The 24360-nt window shown below is 44.3% G+C and overlaps 1 protein-coding gene across 23 annotated transcripts in view; it reads left to right on the top strand.

Moving 5' to 3' along the window:
- LOC118361340 (baculoviral IAP repeat-containing protein 6-like) overlaps nt 1–24360 on the top strand; it is a 145553-nt gene that overhangs the window by 75548 nt on the left and 45645 nt on the right. For 18 of the 23 annotated variants that reach the window (XM_052476922.1, XM_052476945.1, XM_052476939.1 and 15 more), the window contains 6 exons: nt 5655–5854; nt 6642–6713; nt 7486–7789; nt 9766–9983; nt 12050–12214; nt 13331–13496. In XM_052476922.1, coding sequence (XP_052332882.1) covers nt 5655–5854; nt 6642–6713; nt 7486–7789; nt 9766–9983; nt 12050–12214; nt 13331–13496 — 1125 coding nt within the window. The remainder of the gene's footprint in view (nt 1–5654; nt 5855–6641; nt 6714–7485; nt 7790–9765; nt 9984–12049; nt 12215–13330; nt 13497–24360) is intronic. The other 5 variants (XM_052476949.1, XM_052476987.1, XM_052476976.1 and 2 more) reach the window with 1 other exon arrangement.

Below are 24360 nucleotides of genomic sequence, written 5' to 3'. Positions count from 1 at the left end.
CTTTACATAGTTGAATGTGCTGACAACAAAATCACACAATAATTATCAATGGAAATCAAATCGATCAACCCATGGAGGTCTGGATTTGGAGTCACACTCAAAATTAAAGTGGAAAACCACACTACAGGCTGATCCAACTTTGATGTAATGTCCTTAAAACAATTCAAAATGAGGCTCAGTAGTGTGTGTGGCCTCCATGTGCCTATATGACTCCCCTAGAATGCCTGGGCATGCGCCTGATGAGGTGGCGGATGGTCTCCTGAGGGATCTCCTCCCAGACCTGGACTAAAGCATCCGCCAACTCCTGGACAGTCTGTGGTGCAACGTGGCGTTGGTGGATGGAGCGAGACATTATGTCCCAGATGTGCTCTATTGGATTCAGGTCTGGGGAACGGGCAGGCCAGTCCATAGCATCAATGTCTTCCTCTTGCAGGAACTGCTGACCCACTCCAGCCACGTGAGGTCTAGCATTGTCTTGCATTAGGAGGAACCCAGGGCCACCTGCACCAGCATATGGTCTCACAAGGGGTCTGAGGATCTCATCTCGGTACCTAATGGCAGTCAGGCTACCTCTGGCGAGCACATGGAGGGCTGTGCGGCCCCCCCAAAGAAATGCCACCCCACACCATGACTGACCCACCGCCAAACCGGTCATGCTGGAGGATGTTGCATGCAGCAGAACGTTCTCCACGGCGTCTCCAGACTCTGTCACGTCTGTCACATGTGCTCAGTGTGAACCTGCTTTCATCTGTGAAGAGCACAGAGCGCCAGTGGCGATTTTGCCAATCTTGGTGTTCTCTGGCAAATGCCAAACGTCCTGCACGGTGTTGGGCTGTAAGCCCAACCCCCACCTGTGGACGTCGGGCCCTCATACCACCCTCATGGAGTCTGTTTCTGACCGTTTGAGCAGAAACATGCACATTTCTGGCCTGCTGGAGGTCATTTTGCAGGGCTCTGGCAGTGCTCCTCCTTGCACAAAGGCGGAGGTAGCGGTCCTGCTGCTGGGTTGTTGCCCTCCTACGGCCTCCTCCACGTCTCCTGATGTACTGGCCTGTCTCCTGGTAGCGCCTCCATGTTCTGGACACTACACTGACAGATACAGCAAACCTTCTTGCCACAGCTCGCATTGATGTGCCATCCTGGATGAGCTGCACTACCTGAGCCACTTGTGTGGGTTGTAGACTCCGTCTCATGCTCCCACTAGTGAAAGCACCGCCAGCATTCAAAAGTGACCAAAACATCAGCCAGGAAGCATAGGAACTGAGAAGTGGTCTGTGGTCACCACCTGACTTGGAGTTACATTGTGTTGTTTAAGTGTTCCCTTTATTTTTTTGAGCAGTGTATTTTCTTGCAGTCAAGATTTGCAGTCAAAAAAATCATTTTCTATGCTACCTGGCTGTTTAGCGTTCATTGTGGTGATTATTAGGGAGCTGGACAGTCAAACTATGAATGTAGGTCCATTTTATTTCTACACAATTTTGATTTGGAGTCATTTGCATTTCAACATATATTGCGTTTGTTTGGCACGCCTGCTTGTACGCCTTCTCTGCCTCTTGGGCCAGGTTTTACTTAAATATATTATTATATTATTATTATTATTACTTAAGATGGAATGCTATTATTTTACGATCATCAATTGGCCTCAATGACTTCACTGTAAGAGAAAGATGGAAAAGTTTGCTGTATGACAAAAATGAGTTTGGACGAGGGGGTGGAGGCTTGAAAATGACATGGGTGCATCAACTTCAGTAAATACAGGCCAGTCTTTTTCCATCAAATCCCATTTGAATGTAACTTTGTTTTTTTGGTCCCCCTTGTATCCCCTGTTACCTTGTATTCCTGCTTCAAAAGAAAACCTCTGATGCTTGAAAGCTCCCAGTGCAACCTGACCACCCAATCAGATACCACCCTCTACTTTTCAAGCCCTGCTTGTTCCCAAAGCTGTTTTAGCCATTAACATTGAGGGAAACCTTTTTATACAAGATTCATGTCCTCTGTAAATGTCACTATAACATCTATATAAGATTCATGTCCTCTGTAAATGTCACTATAACATCTATATAAGATTCATGTCCTCTGTAAATGTCACTATAACATCTATATAAGATTCATGTCCTCTGTAAATGTCACTATAACATCTATATAAGATTCATGTCCTCTGTAAATGTCACTATAACATCTATATAAGATTCATGTCCTCTGTAAATGTCACTATAACATCTATATAAGATTCATGTCCTCTGTAAATGTCACTATAACATCTATATAAGATTCATGTCCTCTGTAAATGTCACTATAACATCTATATAAGATTCATGTCCTCTGTAAATGTCACTATAACATCTATATAAGATTCATGTCCTCTGTAAATGTCACTATAACATCTATATAAGATTCATGTCCTTTGTAAATGTCACTATAGCATCTATATAAGATTCATGTCCTCTGTAAATGTCACTGTAACATCTATATAAGATTCATGTCCTCTGTAAATGTCACTATAACATCTAAATGAGATTCATGTCTGATATAGATTTTATACTAACACTACGCTCCATGTAATGGTTTCACCTGGTAAATGTTATTAGTCACCCTTTTTAAAGATTGCGTTAGAGCAGGATTTTAGGGGTGATGCTACTAGATTTAGCCTCCCCTCCTAGCTTTGACGGTCAGTACCAGGTCACACATGATTAGCATGGGGAGGATACATTTTGGGCATTACGATATGACAGCCAGCCAGAGCAGTTGATGTTTTAGTTTGATGTCAGCGCTAGTAATGTGCAAACGTAGTCAAATTGTTTGGTTGCCTGGTTCAATTAATCGCGTGATTTATTTTACTGGTAGCCTACGGCTATGCGAACACCGTCTTTAGGTGCAGTCTCAACCATATGTTGTACTAAATGCATTAAAACGGAACTAATGGCTGACAAAATAATCCAAATCTAGGTGTTTGCTCTTACAAGTGTGTGTGTGTGTGTGTGTAGTCAAAACACATCACATCACATCATCATTTTCTTTTGTGTAAAATTCATTTGTCCCTGTGATTCCATAAGAGTCACTCAATTCAGGGCTAAATTCAATGTAGTTTCCACTAACTCTGTGGCAAGGTATTGTTTGCTTTACACCGAAACCTACCGTAGTGCCTTTCTCTCTCTCGCTGCAGGCTGGTTGTTCTGTTGTGAGGAGAGCCCATGCTTGGTAGCGCTGCTACAAAGCCCAGAGCCTGTCTCTCTTTCCGTCAGTGTGGATATTCGATTTTTTGGGCAGTTCACAGCCTATATGACGCCCCTGGCACCCTGGGGCTAATTGCTAACGCTCGCCGCCACCACCTACTCTGCATGCAGTGGAGAGTGTCAACTTCTTCCTCACCTCAGTCCCACTGGATGACTTGTCCGTCCCCCTGTTGGGTGAGATATTTTAAAAGGCAACTGTCAATCAGTTCAGCCAACCCACTACTAGAACAGTGGTCTGTTAGTGGTTACCCAAGATGGGAGGCCGGTGACCTGCGTGTTATCTGCTAATGAGTCTGCCCAGCTCCAAACCCATTTCATCAAGACTGTCTTCAGCCAGACACTAACCCACCTTATTAGGTATATCATTGTCTTCATTGAACCGCTTTCGTTTAACCTCTGTGCACTCTGGAGTTCAGATAATTAGTTGAGGCGTATAGATTAGAAACGATCTGAAGCCTGCCGAAGGGTGTATATTCAGCATATTCTCTGGTCTAGGGTAAAGGAACACTTTATGTAAAAGGAATGCAGTGCATACACATTTTCAACCTGTGTATTGGTGCACATTTGTGGCGTCTGTTGTGTTTGAAAGCCCTCAGCCCATTTCTCTGTGCGTTGTAGCATAGTATATGGTTCAAATGCCTTCTGAAAGTATTCAGACCCCTTGACTTTTGTTTTTTTTATAGCCTTTTTGAAAATATTTGCCAAAATCCTCAGCAATCTACACACAATACCCCATAATGACAAGGCAAAACGTTTTTAGAAATGTTTGCAAATGTATTAAAAATAAACATACCTTATTTACGTAAGCATTCAGATCCTTTGACTCGAAATTGAGTTCAGATGCATCCTGTTTCCGTTGATCACCCTTGAGATGTTTCTAGAGCTTGATTGGAGTCCACCTGTGGTAAATTCAATTGATTGGACATGATTTGGAAAGGCACACACCTGTCTATATAAGGTTCCACAGTTGACAATGCATGTCAGAGCAAAAACCAAGTCATGAGGTCAAAGGAATTGTCCGTAGACCTCCGAGACAGGATTGTGTCAAGGCACAGATCTGGGCAAGGGTACCAAAACAACATTTCAGCAGCATTGAAGGTCCCCAAGAACACAGTGGCCTCCATTTTTAAATGGAAGAAGTTTGGAATCACCAAGAATCTTCCTAGAGCTGGCCGCCCGGCCCAACTGAGCAGTCGGGGGAGGAGGGTCAGGGAGGTGATTAAGAGACCCAAATAGGCCAGACCTTAAATGGGGTTTGTCCCTCCAACCATTTTTAGGTCTCTAGACCTCCTGATTTATCATGTAGAAATCTCAGCCTAATAGGATGTGCCTTGCATAGTAAAGGTACTGGAACATTCTGTGAAATATGTTTGTTGTTGAGCAGAATTGTGAAAATCCTTGTCGTTCACAATTTGTCCTCTTTCTCGCTGATCTTATCTCATATGCTCCTCTGAAGTCTAACGATCACCTTTTTTCCCCGTGCCTTCACGGTTGCATTTGAAATGTAACAGCTCACTGGGTTGATGCTGTTTAGATATTCTCTGGGTAGCCCGGTCTCTCCTTGCGGCCCGCTGAAAGACGAGCGGTTCCTTCCCTCTCCATCATTTCTAATCCTGTTTTGGAAGTCTAGAGAGCACGGGCCCTGTTACAAATCGTATCAGTCACAACCTTGGTGACTTTATAATTCACCATGAGGGGGACGGGGAAAAATCCTCTTAGAGACTGGAGCAATTCATCATTTATTTTATTTTCTTCTCCAGGAGAGATGATGTGCAGCTTTTCTTTTTTTTCTCTCTTTTTTGGTAGATGACCTATCAATCGACTGGGTCTTTTATATCATCATAAAACAGGCCAGCCGCACCGCGGAATGAAAACCATAATGGGGGGCTATTTTTACCCTTCACCCGCCGTTCCAGTTTATCTTTTTTTTTTAACCGTCTACAGAGCCACCTCCTGACGCGCAAACAGCGACAAGTAGCCTGTGTCCTTGATTCTGTTTTAATCCATGTGCACTTCATCAGGAGAGCACGTCCGTTTCCCAACTACAACCATTCGCGGGTTTATGCATTCACATATATACAAATTTAAATGGCACTCCGCTCCTTTATTTCTGAGAAACTGCTGTCTGTTTTCTTCCCCCCTCTCCCCCCCCTCTCTCCTTGGTTGCTTGAACTTCACTAATAAATAGTGTGATGGCTCTGTTGGTTTCTCCCACTCTCTCTTGATCCTCGAATGAGGGATGAGTTCTCATTAAGTGCCTGCGACGTGAACAATTTCCCTCCCGCAGGGCGTCCCGTTCTTTACTTGTCATGATTGGTTGAGGGCAGCACACAGAAGAACGTACGTCACAGAACATAGCTAGTGTCCCAGTGTAAACCCTTCGAGAGTAATAATTGGTCTATTCTCTTAACCCTCCTCCAGTGGAACACTGTGACATGCTGAGTAGCTGTCCGGAGGACGAACCCATGACCCCTGGGGACGACTGTCTTGATGCAGCCATCGATGAGTCCCTGCTGGAGACCAACCCCATCCAGTCTCCCCTGCAGGTGTTTGCAGGCATGGGTGGTCTGGCCCTGATTGCAGAGAGGCTACCCATGCTCTACCCAGACGTCATCCAACAGGTTAGACCGCCACAGATACCCTTCTAATACGTATATCACAAACACCACCAGTCAAATAACCCTTTCACAGCCTGCTTCATTGGACTTATTTCATTGTTGTCCTACAATGTTTAGCTCATGTTTCTAGATAGTGTGTTTTATATATATATATATATATATATATATAGCCCATAATCTAGAGCCTTAAATTTAAAGGGACATTTCAAAATTGTTCAATTTCATATTCATAATTTCCAGCACCACCCCAACATCAACAGATGTGAAAATTGCGCATTTCTATGTTTTGTAGTAACAAAGATGGAGTAAGATTAGTGTTTCCAATGATGACATTGGTGTGCATTGTGATTTTTTTTGTTGCTCATTTAACAAAAAAAAACATTGGATCATTGGAAACACTTATCTTCCTCTATCTTTTTACCACACAACATGGAAACGCAACATGTTCACATATGTTGGGGTGGTACTGGAGATGAGTTACCTTTCATATATAGAGCATTCCAATGCTGATCTGCGGTTGCCAAAGTAATGACGTGTCTTTACTGTTGGCCCAGCTTATTGAGAGGCATGGCAAGTCACTGGGTTTGCCATTCAGTCTAAATTCGTTTTTGTCTCCTCTGCGCTCCCCCGGGTGCTACATCATGCCTCCTAAATGAAAGTAAATGGATACTTAAACAGTAATTGAGAGAGCACAGTGACAAGGTGAGTAGCTGGAATGCATTTTGAGAGCTGCCAGGTACTAAATCTGTTTTCTTTTTGTTATTTTCTCCCCCCTTCCAAATTGTTGCAGCAAATTGAATTATTCAGGCAGTCTCCCAGAGCTACTGGTGGTTTGAAGCAGACGCCCCACGAGGGCTACCAAGTGAGATTATTTGTTTTGTACTTAGCATTGTGATCGATATGAATCATATACATGACTGGTCGTTGGTTGGTTTACCATAATCCTTTCTCAACAGGATATTGCATCCATTCTTAGTTTAACCCTTTTCTCTCACTGGATAGTGTTTGCTGGGCACGCTCTTAATGCTGTGAATAATTGAAGAGTTCTGCTCTCACCCTGAGCAAGACTATTAGCAAAGTCAACTTTAAGGCATCGATATTGATGCAGGTGATGCTTTTCTGTTTACCCAGGACTGACTGTGTAGTGTTTTCTAATAGGTTAGCCAAACAGCTCAGGTCGATGCCCTTTGACCCACTGGTGTTTTAGCTGTTTAATCACAGCACAGCCTGTTCCTGGACATCCACTCTGACTCTTAGTGCAACTGAGCTTGAGTTGATTATATTGATCACAACTATGCATAAAATAACTGTATTTCTCTGCAGTGCTGCAGCTCCGATACTCGCCTTCATCTTAAAGGGATATGTCCGTTGTTTGCCTATGAAACCCTTGATCTACTTCCCCAGATTCAGTTGAACTCGTGGATACCATTTAAAAAAAATATCTTATTTGCAGGGCTCTATGCCAAGTCCCCCACAGCAGCTCTATGGATCTGAATATCAGCTCTCTAGTTCCATATTCCCCCTACTACCCTCAGTGCCCAAACACAGCACATGACCTTCAGATCCCATCCGAGTCAGCACATCTGTCAGCTTTGTCCTCTAACCGCATTCTAACCCTGGCTCGTCCTGTGCAGGTGAGTCCACCGGTGGTGCCTTCCACCACGCAGGAGAAGCCCAAGGACAGCGACCAGTTTGAGTGGGTCACCATCGAGCAGTCCGGCGAGCTCGTGTACGAGGCGCCAGAGACCATGGCCGCCGAGCCGCCGCCCATCAACAAGTCGTCAGTGCAGACCATGTCGCCCATCCCCGCCCACTCGCTGGCGGCCTTCGGTTTGTTCCTGCGCCTGCCGGGCTACGCTGAGGAGCTGCTGAAGGAGAGGAAGCACGCCCAGTGTCTGCTCCGCCTGGTGCTGGGGGTCACCGATGACGGCGAGGGCAGTAAGTGACACGACGCCTCACACAGTTTTAGACGTGGACAGGAAAACTCCTGGCCCTTTCGATGGATGATTTTAGTGTGTTTGTATTTGGGGACACCATTGAGGATGACCAGGTCCCTATGCTTCTAATAAAGGAGACTGCTGCAGGTTTCCTAGTGACAAATCTTGTCAGCCCTACTTATAGCAGGTAACCCCCCCCCAATGCTCAGACTGACTATGTCAGGCAGTTGATCTTGCCAAGCTGTGGACCCAGCCGATCGATAATTCCCTGAATACATAGCGATCAGTGTCATAAAGTGGCCAACGCATGTAAATCGGCTCCTTTAAAAGCAGCCGGCCCCAAGAGCGGGGAGAAAGAGATGGAAAGAGAGATTTTAATCCCTCCATTTACAATTGAGGCACGTTTGTTCCCCCTGATGCGGCTCTTCCCCTGCAGTCCTTGAGACTACCAGTCTGCGGACCCTGTGGGTAATTTAGCCGAAGGACTCACTGGCTTGTTTAATATTGACAAGTCCTACCCTCTCATACATTACAACTCCTCCCCAGCCAACCTCTGCCTTCATTATTGATGCCTATTTAGTTCCTCTCTCTCCTTCAGGGCCTGAAATCAACTATGTTGTCCTGCCAATGCTTTTTTTCCCTTTAGTCCTTGAAATAACAGCCCTTTAATGATTGATGGACAGCAGGCTGCCAGCTTGTTTAGTGACACTGGTCACATAACAGCCGACTAAATGGCAGGCTGACGGTGTGCTATCTTCTCTGGCCTCATTCTCATAAGTGCTAAATCGATGTATCCATCCTTTCTGGCCATTATTCCTCCACCTCTCTGGTGGTAATCTCTCTCACCATCTCTCACACATTTATCCAGTGATATTATCAATTCTCTTCTCTGACTGACTGGGTGTTTCTCAAAATGCGTACTACTCTGCTCTGAGCACGGGAGGGTCGGAGTGTGAGTCCAAATCAGAGTATGTGAACGACGGAGGTTTCTTCTCGAATGCGTACTCCCGTTTATACATATTGTGAAACACGCATCGATACAACTCCGAGGGAATATGTATGCAAAGAAATATGATGCGCCCACGTAAAAAACGATAGTTTGTTTGTATTTAGCCCATAATCTAAAGCCTTATATCTCCAGCACTACCCCAACATCAACAGATGTGAGAATGTTGCGTTTCTGTGTTTTGTAGTTAAAAAGATGGAGTAAGATTAGTGTTTCCAATGACATTGGTGTGCATCGTGTGATTTTTTTTTAAACGAATTATGAGTATGCATTGCGTAATTGCCTACAAAATGTCTACTAAATGGTTTCTTTGAAATCAATGGCACCCATTATTTGAGCTCTCCGACTAAGGAATGAGATGTTGCCTATTGACATCTCATATGTTGCCTGACTACAATATTTTTTCTTGATATGTTAATAAATACATGCTGTGTTAATTTTGGCATGTTTACCTGCCTACGTTACCGTAGAGCACAAACCCATAATTAGTAAATAAGGCTAACTGGCAAGCTACTACTGTTAGCTAGCCAGATAGCCACAAATAATTGTTAGCTAGCAACCAATGAAGAGTTCACATCTATCTTGCATGATATTCTTTTTGTAATTTTTACCTGTTGAACTATCTGGTTAGCTACATTATTACGATTTGCATATCTAGCTGGTAGTTGTGAAACGTTTGCTTTGTGTATATCTTGTTTTGTTTATTGTTGCCGTTGTCCTGGCTGGAAGAAGGTTCAGTGAATGGGGAGGTGCAGCGTGAGGTAATACAGTAGGGGGAGTGAGAGTGCTTCTCAAATGTAATGTTTTATGCGTTCTCCACGCTCTAGTCCTCACAAGAACGTACCCAAGAGAACGTCATTGGAGAATGCACTCAGAGCATGTGTGTGGAACACGATAGTATGCATATTGAGAAACGCCCTGTCTCTCTCCCCTTCCTTGATTGGCTGTATCTCTCCCTACCTTCCCCGTAGGTCACATCCTGCAGTCTCCGTCGGCCAATGTGCTGCCCACACTGCCCTTTCATGTGCTGCGGGCCCTGTTCAGCACGACACTTCTTACCACAGACGACGGCGTGCTGCTGCGTCGCATGGCCCTGGAGATAGGAGCCATCCACCTCATCCTGGCCTGCTTGTCAGCCCTTAGCCACCATGCGCCCCGTGTCCCCAATGCCAGTGGCAACTCCTCAGAGGTGAGGCCCAGACACTGGACTTGTCCGGAACACACACCCTCACTCTATGTCGCTCTCCTGGTGGTGTGTGTGTGTGTGTGTGTGTGTGTGTGTGTGTGTGTGTGTGTGCTCAACAGAGCATGAATGAAAACACAGCTCACACACTCGTATGTCACCGGATGTGGACAGATCTCAGCGGAAATGTGTTCTGTCCATTTGCGTTCTCTTGTGTGTTCATGATGGATTGAGGCCAGCGTCAACCTATTTTGGGTTGTGTTGACGTGGTGCGTCAGTCTAGTCTAGTGTTCAGACGCTGCCTCCGGTGCGTTTGGCTTGACACAATAAAGAGGTACTCACTCTCCAGGGAGAAATGCGTCGTTTTGTCTTTCCCTCAGTGAGAGACGGGCGGTGAGGATCAGTCATGTTATGTATTACTCTATCTGGCAGGGCTTTACTCGGCGCTCTTATGCATATCGCCACTGAGCATTTGATAAATTGGGTAGTTGTTTAGTGGGAATGTTAAGAGGCAGGTCTGGCTTTGAACAGACGTGTCCTTTGTATTATTGCCAACTCCAGGCAGAAGGGAACATCATGAATAGGAATTGAATCATGGACTCTGACTGCCATGCCCATTAAATGGAGTGATTCGTCTTCTATTGAGGTTTCTGCTGGGCGTCAAGACTTACCTCCTGCTCAAAGCCTTTCAAAGGACTCTGGACTCTACGAGGACCTCTGAGTCTCAAAGATGACTAACGACTCGGATCAAAGACCAGATTTCACCCACCAAATTGTATCGATCACCGTATTGATTTTGGTCACTAGAAGCTTAAAAGAAACGCCTGAACTTAGACCCCCCCCCTCCTTCATACTGGTCTTGATTAGAAGAAAAATAACTGTCGGGAGGGTCTCTTCTGCAGTGTTCAACCAATCCAGCTGGGGGTGGGAGTTGAGATGGAGTGTCACCTTGTTTAATTTCAAATAGCGGAAGTTCGCATCACAGGCTCTTTCCATTTAGCCTGAAAACCAGAACATCTGGTTGTTGGGGACTCGGCAGAGGCTAGGAGAAACTCAACACACCCAGCAATGCCCACTAACAAGGCTCCAAATGCCATAGATCACAGGCCTAAACTCAGCTAAACTGCCGTAGATGACATGTTCTATAGCAGGATAGGCTATTACAGCACTACAACCCACTGTGGATTGTCTCAGCAGGCGCTCCAGTCCACACACCAGTGTGGATTTATGGAGTTGTCAGAGTTGAGGACAGATCTCCGCGCTTAAAGATTGAGCGCGGGGCCAAAGTCCTGTCACAGTGGTAATGACTGTCCTTGAGGCGGCGGGCAGTTATTTGGCCGGAGATGAGACCGTGGTCAGAGCCCGGCGGACGGTCAGTCCACACACATCCCTCTTTATCTGGGAAAGTGAGCCTCTTCCCTGATTTGATGTTCAGTGATTAATCTCCAACCTCTAATGACGTGAGCATACCTCAGCCCCCCCCTGTACTGCTGGGTCAGTACTGGGCCCTTTTTCGGCCATATACAAAACACACACAATGGCTGTCTTTGAAAATACAGTGAACTGTTCAAAAATCCCAGCGGCCTCATCCCACCTACTGTTTAAAAAAATTATTGAAAATACTTTATGGTCTCCGCTGCGTCCCAGTTGACTGATAGACTTGACAGTGATCTCTATTGGCAGAGGTGCATGTACAGCTCTATTTAGCCGGTAACATTCCCGTAACGCTTGTGTGCACGTTGGGAGCGTCCCTGCGACGTTAAAGATGCGCTGGGAGAGCGCATCATTAGCTGCTTGTCAGACAGCCCCTGCCATAGACCTTTATAGCACGCCGCGTCACGCCTGATGATCGCCAAAGCCGCTCTGTCAGAAAGGGTGCAGTCTCGAGAAGGCTAAACGTTCTTAGCTCTCGTTATGCTAACATTTTTTGCTGGTTTCATGAGCTTATGGAATGCTATTATCTGTAGTCCAGGCCTATGTTGTCATCACAGTGGACCAGTAGGCTGAACTTTCCCTCTGCTGATTTCCTGTGTTGTGCTGATGACTTTTTCTCTGGTTCTGTCTGTCCCCAGCCAACGGTGTCCAGTGGTCATGGAGGGGGCACCAGTGAGGAGCAGCAGCTGTACTGGGCCAAGGGCACTGGGTTCGGTACAGGCTCCACTGCCTCAGGCTGGGACGTGGAGCAGGCCCTCACCAAGCAGAGGCTGGAAGAGGAGCACGTCACATGTCTTCTGCAGGTAAGAATCCCCTACGCCAGGGTTTCCCAAACTCTGCCCGTCCCCCACCCCCTGCTAGCACTACACAGCTGATTCAAATAATCAAAGCTTGATGAGTTGGTTATTTGAATCTGCTGTGAAGTGCTAGGGCATGGACCGAAATGTGCACCTGGGGGTTTTCCCCAATAGTATAAAAGTGTTAACTGGCTAACAAGTCAGTTAAGAACAAATTCTTATATACAATGACTGCCTACACCCGCCAATCCCGGCCGACGCTGGGCCAAAAGTGCGCCGCCCTATGTTACTCCCAATCACGGACGGTTGTGATACAGCCTGGAATCGAACCAGGATGTCTGTGGTGACGTCTCAAGCACTGAGATGCAGTGCCTAAGAGCCCTATGCTCTTACGTACTTTACAGAAGTACTTCCTGTCTAGTTACCTCTGGGTAGAAGGTTTAAAATCGGTATAACGACAAGTCTGTAGACAATTAGAATGCGACATGTGTCGCTGGTGAAAACATCATTTATACTCTGGTGGAATGTCTGTAGACTGTCGCTCAGACTGCCAGTTTCCTTGTGTCGCACAGACATGGAAAAAAGTGAATGCCTCTGGGACTGTTGCATCGTCCGTTGTCGTGGTTACTGGGCTGCTGCAGCAACAAAAGCAAATCTATTTTGGACAAATTATACAATTCTCTGATGATGATAAAATGACCTACTTTTATTTTTCTAAACACTCACAACCTTAAGCTATTTTCTGTAAGCTCGCCATCATTACCTTGTAAATAATGTTGTGGGTTTATTTTCCTATAGCTACTTTTTTATTCATTGTTAAAGTTAAGACGTGGTCAGCTATACTCTGGTCATTATTTGTACCTTTCTTGCTCGGCTGACATTTACTAAATACATTTTTAAAAGGATGGGTTTATTGGTGTTAAAATAGCGCAAGTATGCTATTTGGAGCACCGGGCTGCTGATATCATGCAGAGGCTTATTGTTTATATTTCCAGAACCACAAGTTTGATGTTGGCAGACCAATACAATATTCATGACATATCGTTAGACCAACTGTAAAACAGCCTTAAGGCCTACACGTGTTGCTAAAAGTATATGTGTGCCACTTGTTCTGTCTGTCAGGTGCTGGCCAGCTACATCAACCCAGCAGGCTGTGTGAGCCACGGAGAGTCCCCTACGGGGGAGAGCAGGGGCCACAACAGCAACGCCCTGCCCACAGTACTGCAGGAGCTGCTCAGCCAGTCCTGCCTCATTCCAGCCATGTCCTCCTACCTACGCAACGATTCTGGTGAATGAACACTCTTCTTTAGACTTTGTGTTGAAAGTTTCCATGTAGGTTATGATAACTCCCGTTTAGGATGGCTTTGCCTTTAATGAAACGGGAAAGTCGATGGCAAATCTCACAACAATTAATTTGATGGGTTGAACGTACACTACATGGCAACAAGTATGTGGACACCCCTTCAAATAAGTGCGTTAGGCTATTCAATCCACACACGTTGCCGACAGGTATAGAAAAATGAGCAAACTGCCCATGCAATCTCCATCGACAAACATTGACAGTAGAATGGCCTGCACTGAAGAGCTCAGTGACTCTCAATGTGGCACAGTCATAAGATGCCAACTTTCCAACAAGTCAGTCAAATTGTTGCCTTGCTAGAGCTTCCCAGCCAACTAAGTGCTGTTAACGTGAAGTGGAAACGGCTCAGCCGCTAAATGTTAGGCCACACAAGCTCACAGAGTGGGACCGCAGAGTGCTGAAGCGTGTAAGAATCATCTGTCTATTGTTGCAACACTCACTACTGACTGTTCACCATGCGCAATGTCAAGCTTCGGCTGCAGTGGTGTAAAGCTTGCCACCGTTGGGCTCTGTAGCAGTGGAAACGTGTTCTCTGGCGGGATGAATCACGCTTCACCAGCTGGCAGTACAACGGACAAATCTGGGTTAGGCGGATGCCAGGAGAACTCCTAATGCTTAGTGCCAACTGTAGAGTTTGGTGGAGGAGGAATAATGGTCTGTGGCTGTTTTTCATGGTTCGGTCTAGGCCCCTTAGTTCCAGTGAAGGGAAATCTTAACGATACAGCATACAATGGCATTCGATTCTGTGCTTTCAACTTTGTGGCAACAGTTCCTTTTACAAACTGTTGCCACAAAGTTGGAAGCACAGAATCGAATGCCATTGTATGCTGTATCGTTAAGATTTCCCTTGTGGCAACAGTTTGTAAAAGGCCCTTTCCTGTTTCAGCATGACAATGCCCCTGTGCATAGTGGGGTCCATATAGAAATGGTTTGACGAGATCGATGTGGAAGAACTTGACTGGCCTGCGCAGAGCCCTGACCTCAACCCCATCGGACACCTTTGGGATGAATTGGAACGCTGACTGCGAGCCAGGCCTAATAGCCCAACATCAGTGGCCGACCTCACGAATGCTCTTGTGGCTGAATGGAATCAAGTCCCCGCAGCAATGTTCCAACATGTAGTGGAACGCCTTGCCAGACGAGTGGAGGCTGTTATATCGGCAAAGGGGGACCAACTCCATATTAATGCCCATTATTTTGGAATGAGATGTTCGACGACCAGGTGTCCACATACCTTTGGCGATTTAGTGTATCAGCACTGGCGATGATGAAAGATGATACCCTTTTTACATTGTGTGTTTCTCATGATCTATGGCTTCTCCTGGTCTCCAACAACATGTGATTGTAGTTATGTCCTCCTCGGGTGAGGTGGGTTGGGTTTGTGTGCCAGTGCAATGTCATTTATCTTCTTACCTTTGGGGTTGCTCCACAGTTTGGGAACCACTGGAATATAAGACCGCATAGTTGTAGATGTTTTCAAATGTTACGCTAAGGGTAGTAAGCTATTTATGTGTTGCACGTTTCCTCACAATTGTTTTCGATGTTCTGACTCCTATTCTACTCAATGCATTGATGAAGAATTAGTCAGAAGTGCATTATATTGTGTTGGAAATAGAATGACGTTTCTAAAGGAGGCAAATTATTAGTAGGAGAAGCTTTTTTTCTTCATCATTGTGATGTCCTTAGATGAGGTCTTTCATCTGGAAGACTGTCTTTTCTGCAGCTAGGCAACCTGGTGGTGTGTGGGGATCATTTGCTTGATGAGACCACACACAGATGTAGCTGCAGGATCTTCCTCTAACGTGGCTATTGCTTCTGTGGGGGTCGACGTCCTCCAATAAAGTTCCATAAACAATTTAAATGATATTAATCCAAGCTTTCAAGATACCCATCCACTTATGATTCAGTTTTTTTCATGCGCCAGAACGAATAGATTTAGTCTAATTTGTTACTTGTGACTTCGTCTGGTAGTAATTATTATGAGGAAAATTGGATGACATTTTATCTTCTGACGATAGATAGGAAGTGTCCACCGCTCTACACGATCTCATTCTCTATGCTGTGTTATATATTATTTTAATATGCAACAGACGTTTTTGTTAGAAATAATTAGTTCCCCGCACCGAGCAACTCTTAGAACCTTTTGTCCCTCGAGTATTGTGGTAGAAAAGTTTAGTGAAGGTAATTCTTATTCTGAGCATGTACCATCGTCATTCTACAGTGCTTTATGTGCGGAGTCTGTACTCTGATGTGATCAGGGTCTGAAAAGGTTTTCTGTGAAAGCAGGATATGATGGTAATCCTCAAAGGTAATCCCTCGTCCCTGGTGGTGAGGGCTGACCCAGAACTAACTGAACACAGAGTTAAATGATGGGTCAGTCCATTGCTCTGACTAGACTTTGCTGTCTGTTCAGCTGTGACTCTGGATTGTTTTCATATGAGCCTTGCATAAACCAAAGTTACAGAATGATCCAGACAAACTTGGCTATTGCTCTGTTCAATCGTTGGGAATAGTGAGTTCAATATCATTACCGTGGACGTTTTTTTACGTCAACGTTTTTCAGAGACAGCCATGTATGCACTAATGAATGAATCATACAATCAATTTGACTTTGTTTTTTAACAATAACATAATGGCAATAATTTATTTAAATGGTTCTCTATTTATAAATGAAGACGTAGCCAAGGCCTGTTCACATGAATGCATATTCAGTAAGTGTGTGCATGGATTGCGTTATTGAGCTTGTTTTGGCGGATGTCATCTGTATCCACATGAAGATTGGTTTCCCTTCCATTTGGTACTTGTTTTCTGATACTGGTCAACAACATTTGCATAGAAGTAGCTTATTTTATAAGTGTGTGCTCGGTCTCTTTAACCAGTAATGACGTCGTTCACGAGGCAAGAATAATATGTATCAATATTTAATTCTTATGTGGTTTCTTGCAATAACCCTCTGACTTTAAAGAAGTGTGATTCCTAAAAGATGTGTCTGGAGATTTGGTGAACTCCGTCAGATTTGTCTAAAATCCTACATTAATCAGGAATGAGCAGGGTCCGCAATACCGTTAGGACCCCTTATTCATGTCCTTATTACAATGTAGTTTAATAAGACCACTCATGGTCTCTAAAGTTCTACTTTTGATAGATTCAAACAACAATATTGGCATCGTGGTCACATTCCTAAAGTGTCAACTCCCTCTGCCTGATAGAAAATGTTGGTTCAAGTGTGTTACATTTAATTAGATTTGAGTCATAAAGCATCTGAGGAAAAGCAAAATTGCTACTGTATATACTACTTTAATGAAGACAAATTCCATTTTTGTCAACTCTGTAAAATATCAACTCAGATTTTGTTTGTCATCTGATAGAATAGTGTTTATTGGGGATTTTCAAATGAATCATTTTACTGATGTTTGCATTTAACTTTTTATTTTTAGAGGCAGAAATGTCCATTTTGAGGATTTATCAACTCCGTCACTGGAGTACTTTTGTCAATATTCTGAAAACATTTGAATCACTGTTCTGCCATCTATACTTAAAGTATTTGTGTGCCAGATGGAAGTGAGGATGTTTACTCTATACATGTGTTATGTTCTAAATCTAGAAAAACATGCCAAAAATACTAACAAAATTATCCCTGGAGCATGTAATAGTGCTATAAAGCAAAATCTGATGTTTGGAAGCGAAATAAAAAAAAAGGCTACTTCATATTCATTTCTAGCACCACCCCAATTTCAACATGCATGTTTGTTTTGTAGTGAAAAAGAGAGGAATATTAGTATTTACAATGGCATCAATCAATTAGCAGGGAATACCTCATCAAAATGGGTTATAATCACACGATGCACACCGATGATGTCATTGAAAACACAAATATATATTTATTTTACTACAAAACATAGAAACACGCAATTTTTGCATGTTGATGTTGGGATGGTGCTAGAGATGATGAATATGAAGTTGGATGTTTTAGAAATGTCCCTTTAAACAATCATGGCCTTTAAACACTTGTTGGACGATAATTGTAAAGATGAAATTCCTTTTATTTTATTGAAATAAATCCAGTTGCATTTTTTTTATTATTAGGTTCCTTCACATGGTCTGAATGCTGATACTTTGCTCTTAAACAGCAAAATATTACCCCAGCCCCATGAGGGAACAAAATGTCTACCACGTTGCGGGGTTGCGCTGCGAAACTGCGCTACGTCACTGAAGCTACCGGTATCTTCTTGCATTGTAAAGTTTTCTTGCCTGTATGGGCGTTGTTTTGCGTACAGTTACTTTTCTTCGTGCCGTGTCACATTATTCAAGTGTGCTAACTTCTGTGCAGCATGAGTGGGGAGCTAACATGATGCAGCCCAGTCTCCCAGTGCAGGTAAAGTGGAGCAGGCACAGTGCTTTCACGCTCTGAGGACATTGGCTGACAGTTGATCCATGAGACACATTTGACAGAATTACCGAAAGTAATAACTTCTAGTACCGCACTGTTTTTCATGTTCAAGTACAGAAGTTTGCGTATACTGTGAAGCACTAGTGGGTATAGTAGAATCCATTCACAAGCTGTGGGGATAGGAGAATCTGTGGTGATCTATCCACATTTTGTGGTGATTTTATGGTTCGCTTATGTTTTTGTCCAGTTATTTATGAATATTAACAGAATAGTTGCTCACAGACCTTTAGCCATTGCCAGGAATAAAATGGCAAGTTGGCACACTACCAAGGAAATAAAATCACCTTGAAAAACCCTTTTCATTGCGTTCTCTCTACAAATACTTTGCTTATAATGAACCCTTAGCAGGAGACATCACTTCCCTGACTATGGACAGATTATTGGCATGTTTGATTTCGACAAGGTTCATAGACTCGCCCTAAAATGATTTTATGCTTCACATTCCGTTTGTTCTGAGCTGAAATGGGCAGGTAGGCCTGTATCAACGTAGCCTCCATTCAGAAGGATTTGCTTTCTAACGTAATTCAATAATAGTTGCATATCAGGTGGAGGTAGCTCATAGCTTTGTGTATGTAACCGCAACTGCCTCTTTGTCCGATGTTGTCAGTGTGTGTGTCTGTTCCTGTATGTGTGTTGTGGTGTGCATTAATGCGCCCCTGGTCTCATAATTAAATAACAGGAGATAAAGAGATGAGTATTGTAATTGGTCCTCATTATCTTTTAAATGCCTCAGACACGCTCAAGCGTGGTGTGTGCAAACATGCAGCTGGGGCTGTCTGCTATTAAATCACAATGTTTACTGCTGCTTCATTGTCGCTGGCCTTTCTCCTATGTCATTGTTGTGATTAAACATTTGCCTTTTAAAATGGACTAATATATCAATTGACATGTTTTATCACCCAATTTAATAACAAATGGTGTTTTTGGTGATGAATCTACTGTGCAGTATGGTCAGTGTAAGTCGGTTCAGTGTGTGCGCTGATGGAAGCCAAGGGCTCCTCTCACTCTGTTGTATCGGCGCCAGCCCTCGGAGCCATGAGCTGTCAATCAATGTCAAGAGGTTGCTGGTAATATAAAAATGAGAAGACACCTAAGCACTCCTGACGTCTTTAAAAAAATAATATATATAATTTTTTATATAACGTGCTGCGCTGAGGAGTGGAGGGAGGGGGTGTTCCTTCCCAAAAGCATTAAGTGCAAGGCAGGGGGCAGGCAGCCCTGGGAGGTTGATAACTGTGGGTGTGGTGACAGAGGCAGACTTGATATTCAGTAGGAGTGTGCCACTAATGATCAACTGTCATATGCTGCTGGAAGGAGGGATTGAAACCTCCATCTCATTTCTACTTAATGTACTGCTTTCACTTTCCATTTTGTCTACCATTTACCTTCACTGGCGTTAAATTTTTTATTTTACATGATGCTTGTAGAAAGAGCTAGCACAATTTCCGTATAACGGTGTAGCAGATGGTTATGGATGAAGACGGTCATGAAAATGAAAACTTCATAACCGTTTAAACCTTTTGGTGTGGAACAAATCGCTGGCTGAAGATGGGATGGTCGGGCATCCGTGCGTTTGAGTCCGTAACTTGCTGAAACAAGCAAAATAGTCTGGTTGCCAAGGCAAAGCCCTCGCAATGCAGCAGCACATAAAGAAATAGAATGAATAGAATGGGCTTGGAACCTGGCGATTTGACTGGTAAACTCATGGGTACACTTGCAACACTCAGTCGTGAGACGGAATTCCCCTCGACCACAAATTGGGGGGGTAGAAAACATTATTTTCCGTTGGCCCCCATTGTAAAAGCGCCAACTGCTGTGTTTAATGTACGTGTAACCAGATGACAAATCCTGATTTATAGTTCACAGTTCTCCCATGTAGAGAATTAGAGCCCTGTGGCTTCAGGTTGTTCGGTGTGGGAAATTGTGGGGACCAGGTGTCCAAGTAGGCTACACGTAGCTATGTGTGTGGAAAACATTTCCTCACAGGTAAGATATTGAACTTGTTTAGTATAGTCTGTTTGTAACTCCACTCACTACTTGTAGCTGTATAGTCAGTTGTGTTTGTTGGTCTTTGCTAGCTTAATATTCCAGTCATTAGCTGCTAGCTCCGTCATGACAAGGGCCATGCGGGAAGCCCTACGTTACATTTTTTACAAGTAGTGAGAATGCTCAGGAGCAGTCGATGTTGAAAAGTAATCTTTAGATATGTTGTACCTTTGACTAAAACAAGCTTTCAACAAGAAAATGTGTTTGAAAAGGGTTGTTTTTGCAGTGAGCCAATGGGGTAACCATGGGTTGTTTTCCCCCAAGGCGGGCGGGCGGGCTGCGACATTCTATCTAATACCGACTTGGAGTATGGCTGCCTGGTATTCTGACGCAATAATTCCATGGTAATGTTGAATGTTAATTCAAAAGATGCTAATGTATGTGGCTCATGCAATATATTGAGTTGAATCAACAAATCACAGCACATACACTACATGGCCAAAATTATGTGGACTCTTGCTCAAACATCCCATTCCAAAATAATGGGCATTAATATGGAGTTGGTCCCCCTTTGCTGCTATAACTGCCTCCACTCTTCTGGGAAGTCTTTCCACTAGATGTTGGAACATTGCTGCGGGAACTTGGTTCCATTCAGCCACGAGCATTAGTAAGGTCGTGCACTGATGTTGGGCGATTAGTCCTGACTCTGTCAGCATTCCAATTCATACCGAAGGTGCCCGATGGGGTTGAGGTCAGGGCTCTGTGCAGGCCAGTCAAGTTCTTACACACCGATCTCGACAAACCATTTCTGTATGGACCTCGCTTTGTGCACAGGGGAATTGTCATGCTGAAACAGGAAAGGGCCTTTTACAAACTGTTGCTACAAAGTTGGAAGCACAGAAGAATGAGCACTAGAATGTCATTGTATGCTGTAGCGTTAATTTCCCTTCACTGGAACTAAGGGGCCTAGACCAAACCATGAAAAACAGCCCCAGACCATTATTCCTCCTCCACCAAACTTTACAGTCGGGCAGGTAGCTTTCTCTTGGAATCTGGAAAACACAGATTAGTTCGCCGGACTGCCAGATGGTGAAGCGTGATTCACTCCAGCCGATGCTTGGCATTGCGCATGGTGAGCTTAGACTTGTGTGTGGCTGCTCAGCCATGGAAACCCATTTCATAAAGCTCCCAACGAACAGCTATTGTGCTGATGTTGCTTTGTGAAAGTTTTGAACTTGGAAGTGATTTTAACGAGTTTCAGCACATGGCAATCCCATTCTGTGAGCTTGTGTGGCCTACCACTTCGCGGCTGTTGCTCCTCAATGTTTCCACTTCACAATAACAGCACTTAGTCGACCGTGGCAGCTCTTGCAGGGCAGAAACTTGACAGACCGACTTGTTGGAAAGGTGGAATCCTATGACGGTGCCACGTTGAAAGTCATTGAGCTCTTCAGTAAGGCCAGTCTACTGCCAATGTTTCCGAATGGAAATTGCATGAGTTGTGTGCTTGATTTTATACACCTGTCAGCAACGGCTGTGGTTGATATAGCCCGAATCGACAAATTTGAAGGGGTGTCCACATACTTGTAGTGTATTTTAACATTGTACTTACTGCTTTGCTCCTATGGGTACAATAGCAATGGCCGCCAGTCCACCCATTATGCCATCATTGACTTGAATGGGGATGCCCATTCTATTAATTATATTTCTATGGCAGCACCTGCAGTCAGAAGGAGAAAGTGTCAAAATAAATAAATTTAAATAAATAATTGAGTTTATTTTTGCTATTTTTAACGGTTATTATGGTGGCCACGGTCATTTGGCTGGCCAATTACAGTCTTCCAAAATTCCAGCCCTACTTGTATAAACAGTTACATATTCTTTTAATGATTTGGTGACATTTTTTTCTGGAGGCCTAGGTCCTTGCAGCTTGGATTGTGTGGTGTTTCGGAAAAGTGGCGGTACCTTTGCTTCAGGAATGACACCAAACACATCAATCTGTCTTTTGAAATCTATTAAGATGGGCTACTCCAGTCCAAACCCATTCTCATACCATGCACCATTCATCCAGTGTCGATACATTTAAAAACCTGGCTACTAGCTTTATTAAGGGATAACACACTAGATGACATTAAAAGCATCATTAAGGCTACAGCACCACACTCCTCTGTCTCCATTCATGCTCTTCATCCTCAGTGTGCTGCCTAATAGCCGCCATGCTGTGATGAATTTCTTAGCCCAGCCTTCCCATGCTCTCCTAAGAGACACGGGTTTGGGGGGGCTTTTGTGTCCCATTGCTTGGTGTGGCCCCTGCCTACCCCTCTTCCCATCCTCCCTCTCCCCTTAGTCTATCTGCCTCAGGCCATACTCATTCCTCCTGCTAATCTTCCAACTTGGCTGCGCCGCTTGCGTATTATTCCACATTAGTCATCGGTGTCTTGGCAATCCTTTTGGGACGCATTACACCACCGCGCACTCCATCACAGGAAGTTAGACCATTAGTGAGAGGTAATGCCTTTTAATGTCACTGCGAAACTAATCTATTTTAATTGAAAATGACATTTATTTCTCCCCTCACTCACTCCCCTTTTACCCAACCGTTCTCACACGTGAACCCCCCCGCACCTCACCGTTCCTCCGTCGTGAGCATGTTAGGAACAGCTTGTTAGACAGGACAAGCATCTAGTCCACGCTTTTGTGAATCGTTCTCTGTGTGGTGCATTGGTGAGGAATACTGCATTTGGGCCAAGTGCTTCTATCTACGCGCAGAAACCATGGGCGGAGATGGCTTAGCTCCACAGCATTAGCATCTCCTCCACTCTTCTCTCTTGTCTGCGTTCCGATTCCACCCTTTTCAAAAGCAGATGTGATTTATAAGCCATCCATGTTTAATGGGCCTGTGCATTGATGTAGTGGGTCATCTGAACAAGGGAGGCTTCCAGAGAGGGGGCTGGACAGGTTATTCATGGCCCAGACCCCATAATCTCACGGAGAGGCCCTTGTGGGGATCGTGACTGCCCTATACTGCTCCAGTTCTCAGCACCTAGACTACATTTCTACAGTGCTCGTCCCTACTGCTGGACATGTTCCTAGTGGACCTGGATCCACAAGGGGAATGCTAAACGACTCACCACCCCAGATTCATTAACGCTTCCCCTCCCCCTATTTGCATTTGACAATCTACCCCCGGCTGGCCGCCTATTCTACTATGGAATTTTCTCTGTATTGCCGTTTTGAAGTAGATATGGGTGTCTATGCCGATTGGGTTAGCAGTAAGGCGGTAAGGGCAGCGGTAAGTATGGATCGCAGGCAGGCCTCCCCGTGGTAAGAGTACTCATCATGGTAAAGGCATTGCCTTCGTAAGAGCCTTTCCTTGAAAGCATGTTGTCTTTTCTGACATTACTGGAGCACTGTGGAACAAATGCTGTGCACATGAGGATTAACCCGAACTCGTTTCCTAGGCAGTCCCAGCCTTACTCTAGCTTCAGGAACAGGCAGATGGAATTAGGGCTGGGAGCGGATGGAGTCAATAGTGGTGCTTTGCTGTGTTTCTTGTCGTTATCCTCCGCGAGCACGTGATGTCATTTAATAGCACCTGGTCTGATTACAGCGACCCTTTTTGGTTTTGTAGCATGTGGTGTGTCCTAACAGTGTGTGCTATAGTGGTGTGCTTATAGCAAACTTTAGGTATTGTTAATGCCTACATTGTTGGCTTTTTCTAATCAAGATCCAATCCTGACTAAATGTTTTGGGAGACATGCAAGACTTTGTTTGCTTGTGTAGTTACCCAGGTTGTACTTGCTAGCTACTTCATCTTGCGTGTCCTTGACCCCATTGATTCACACACAATGTGCACATACACACGCTCACACACACAGCACATTGAGGTAGGTGCAACTGACACGATTTCAAGTTCCTGATGTGCGTTTCCGATTGCAGTAGCAGTCGACACATCTGAAACCGAGCTGTGAAAGCTGAAGACTCTCTGAATCCTAATATTAATCTGAGTAGGAGGGAATCTAACTAGTGGAACATGTTGTAGGCATGCTATAAGCATGTGAATAGAGGTGAAAATACAGACCCCATCCAGCCCCTTTGAATATGTGACAAACTTCCTGTTACGCACCCATCTTCACCGTATGTCTCCTATCCTTACTGGTATCTATGTGTTCGGTCTCACATACTCAGACAGGCATTTACTCATTCATGCATACATTCTCACACAGAACCCATCATAGATTAGGCTCGAGGCTAATCCAATTCATACATTCTAACTTTATTGTTTACAATTTCCCTATAGCACAGTACATCTAGAGTTTATCCATATATTTATAAAAGCTTTACATTTTTTATACA

Source organism: Oncorhynchus keta, chromosome 2 (genome assembly GCF_023373465.1).
Source record: "Oncorhynchus keta strain PuntledgeMale-10-30-2019 chromosome 2, Oket_V2, whole genome shotgun sequence".
Taxonomy (NCBI): Eukaryota; Metazoa; Chordata; class Actinopteri; order Salmoniformes; family Salmonidae; genus Oncorhynchus; species Oncorhynchus keta.
The sequence above is the reverse complement of the archived record's forward strand: the minus strand, read 5'-3'. Positions and strand labels throughout refer to the sequence as shown.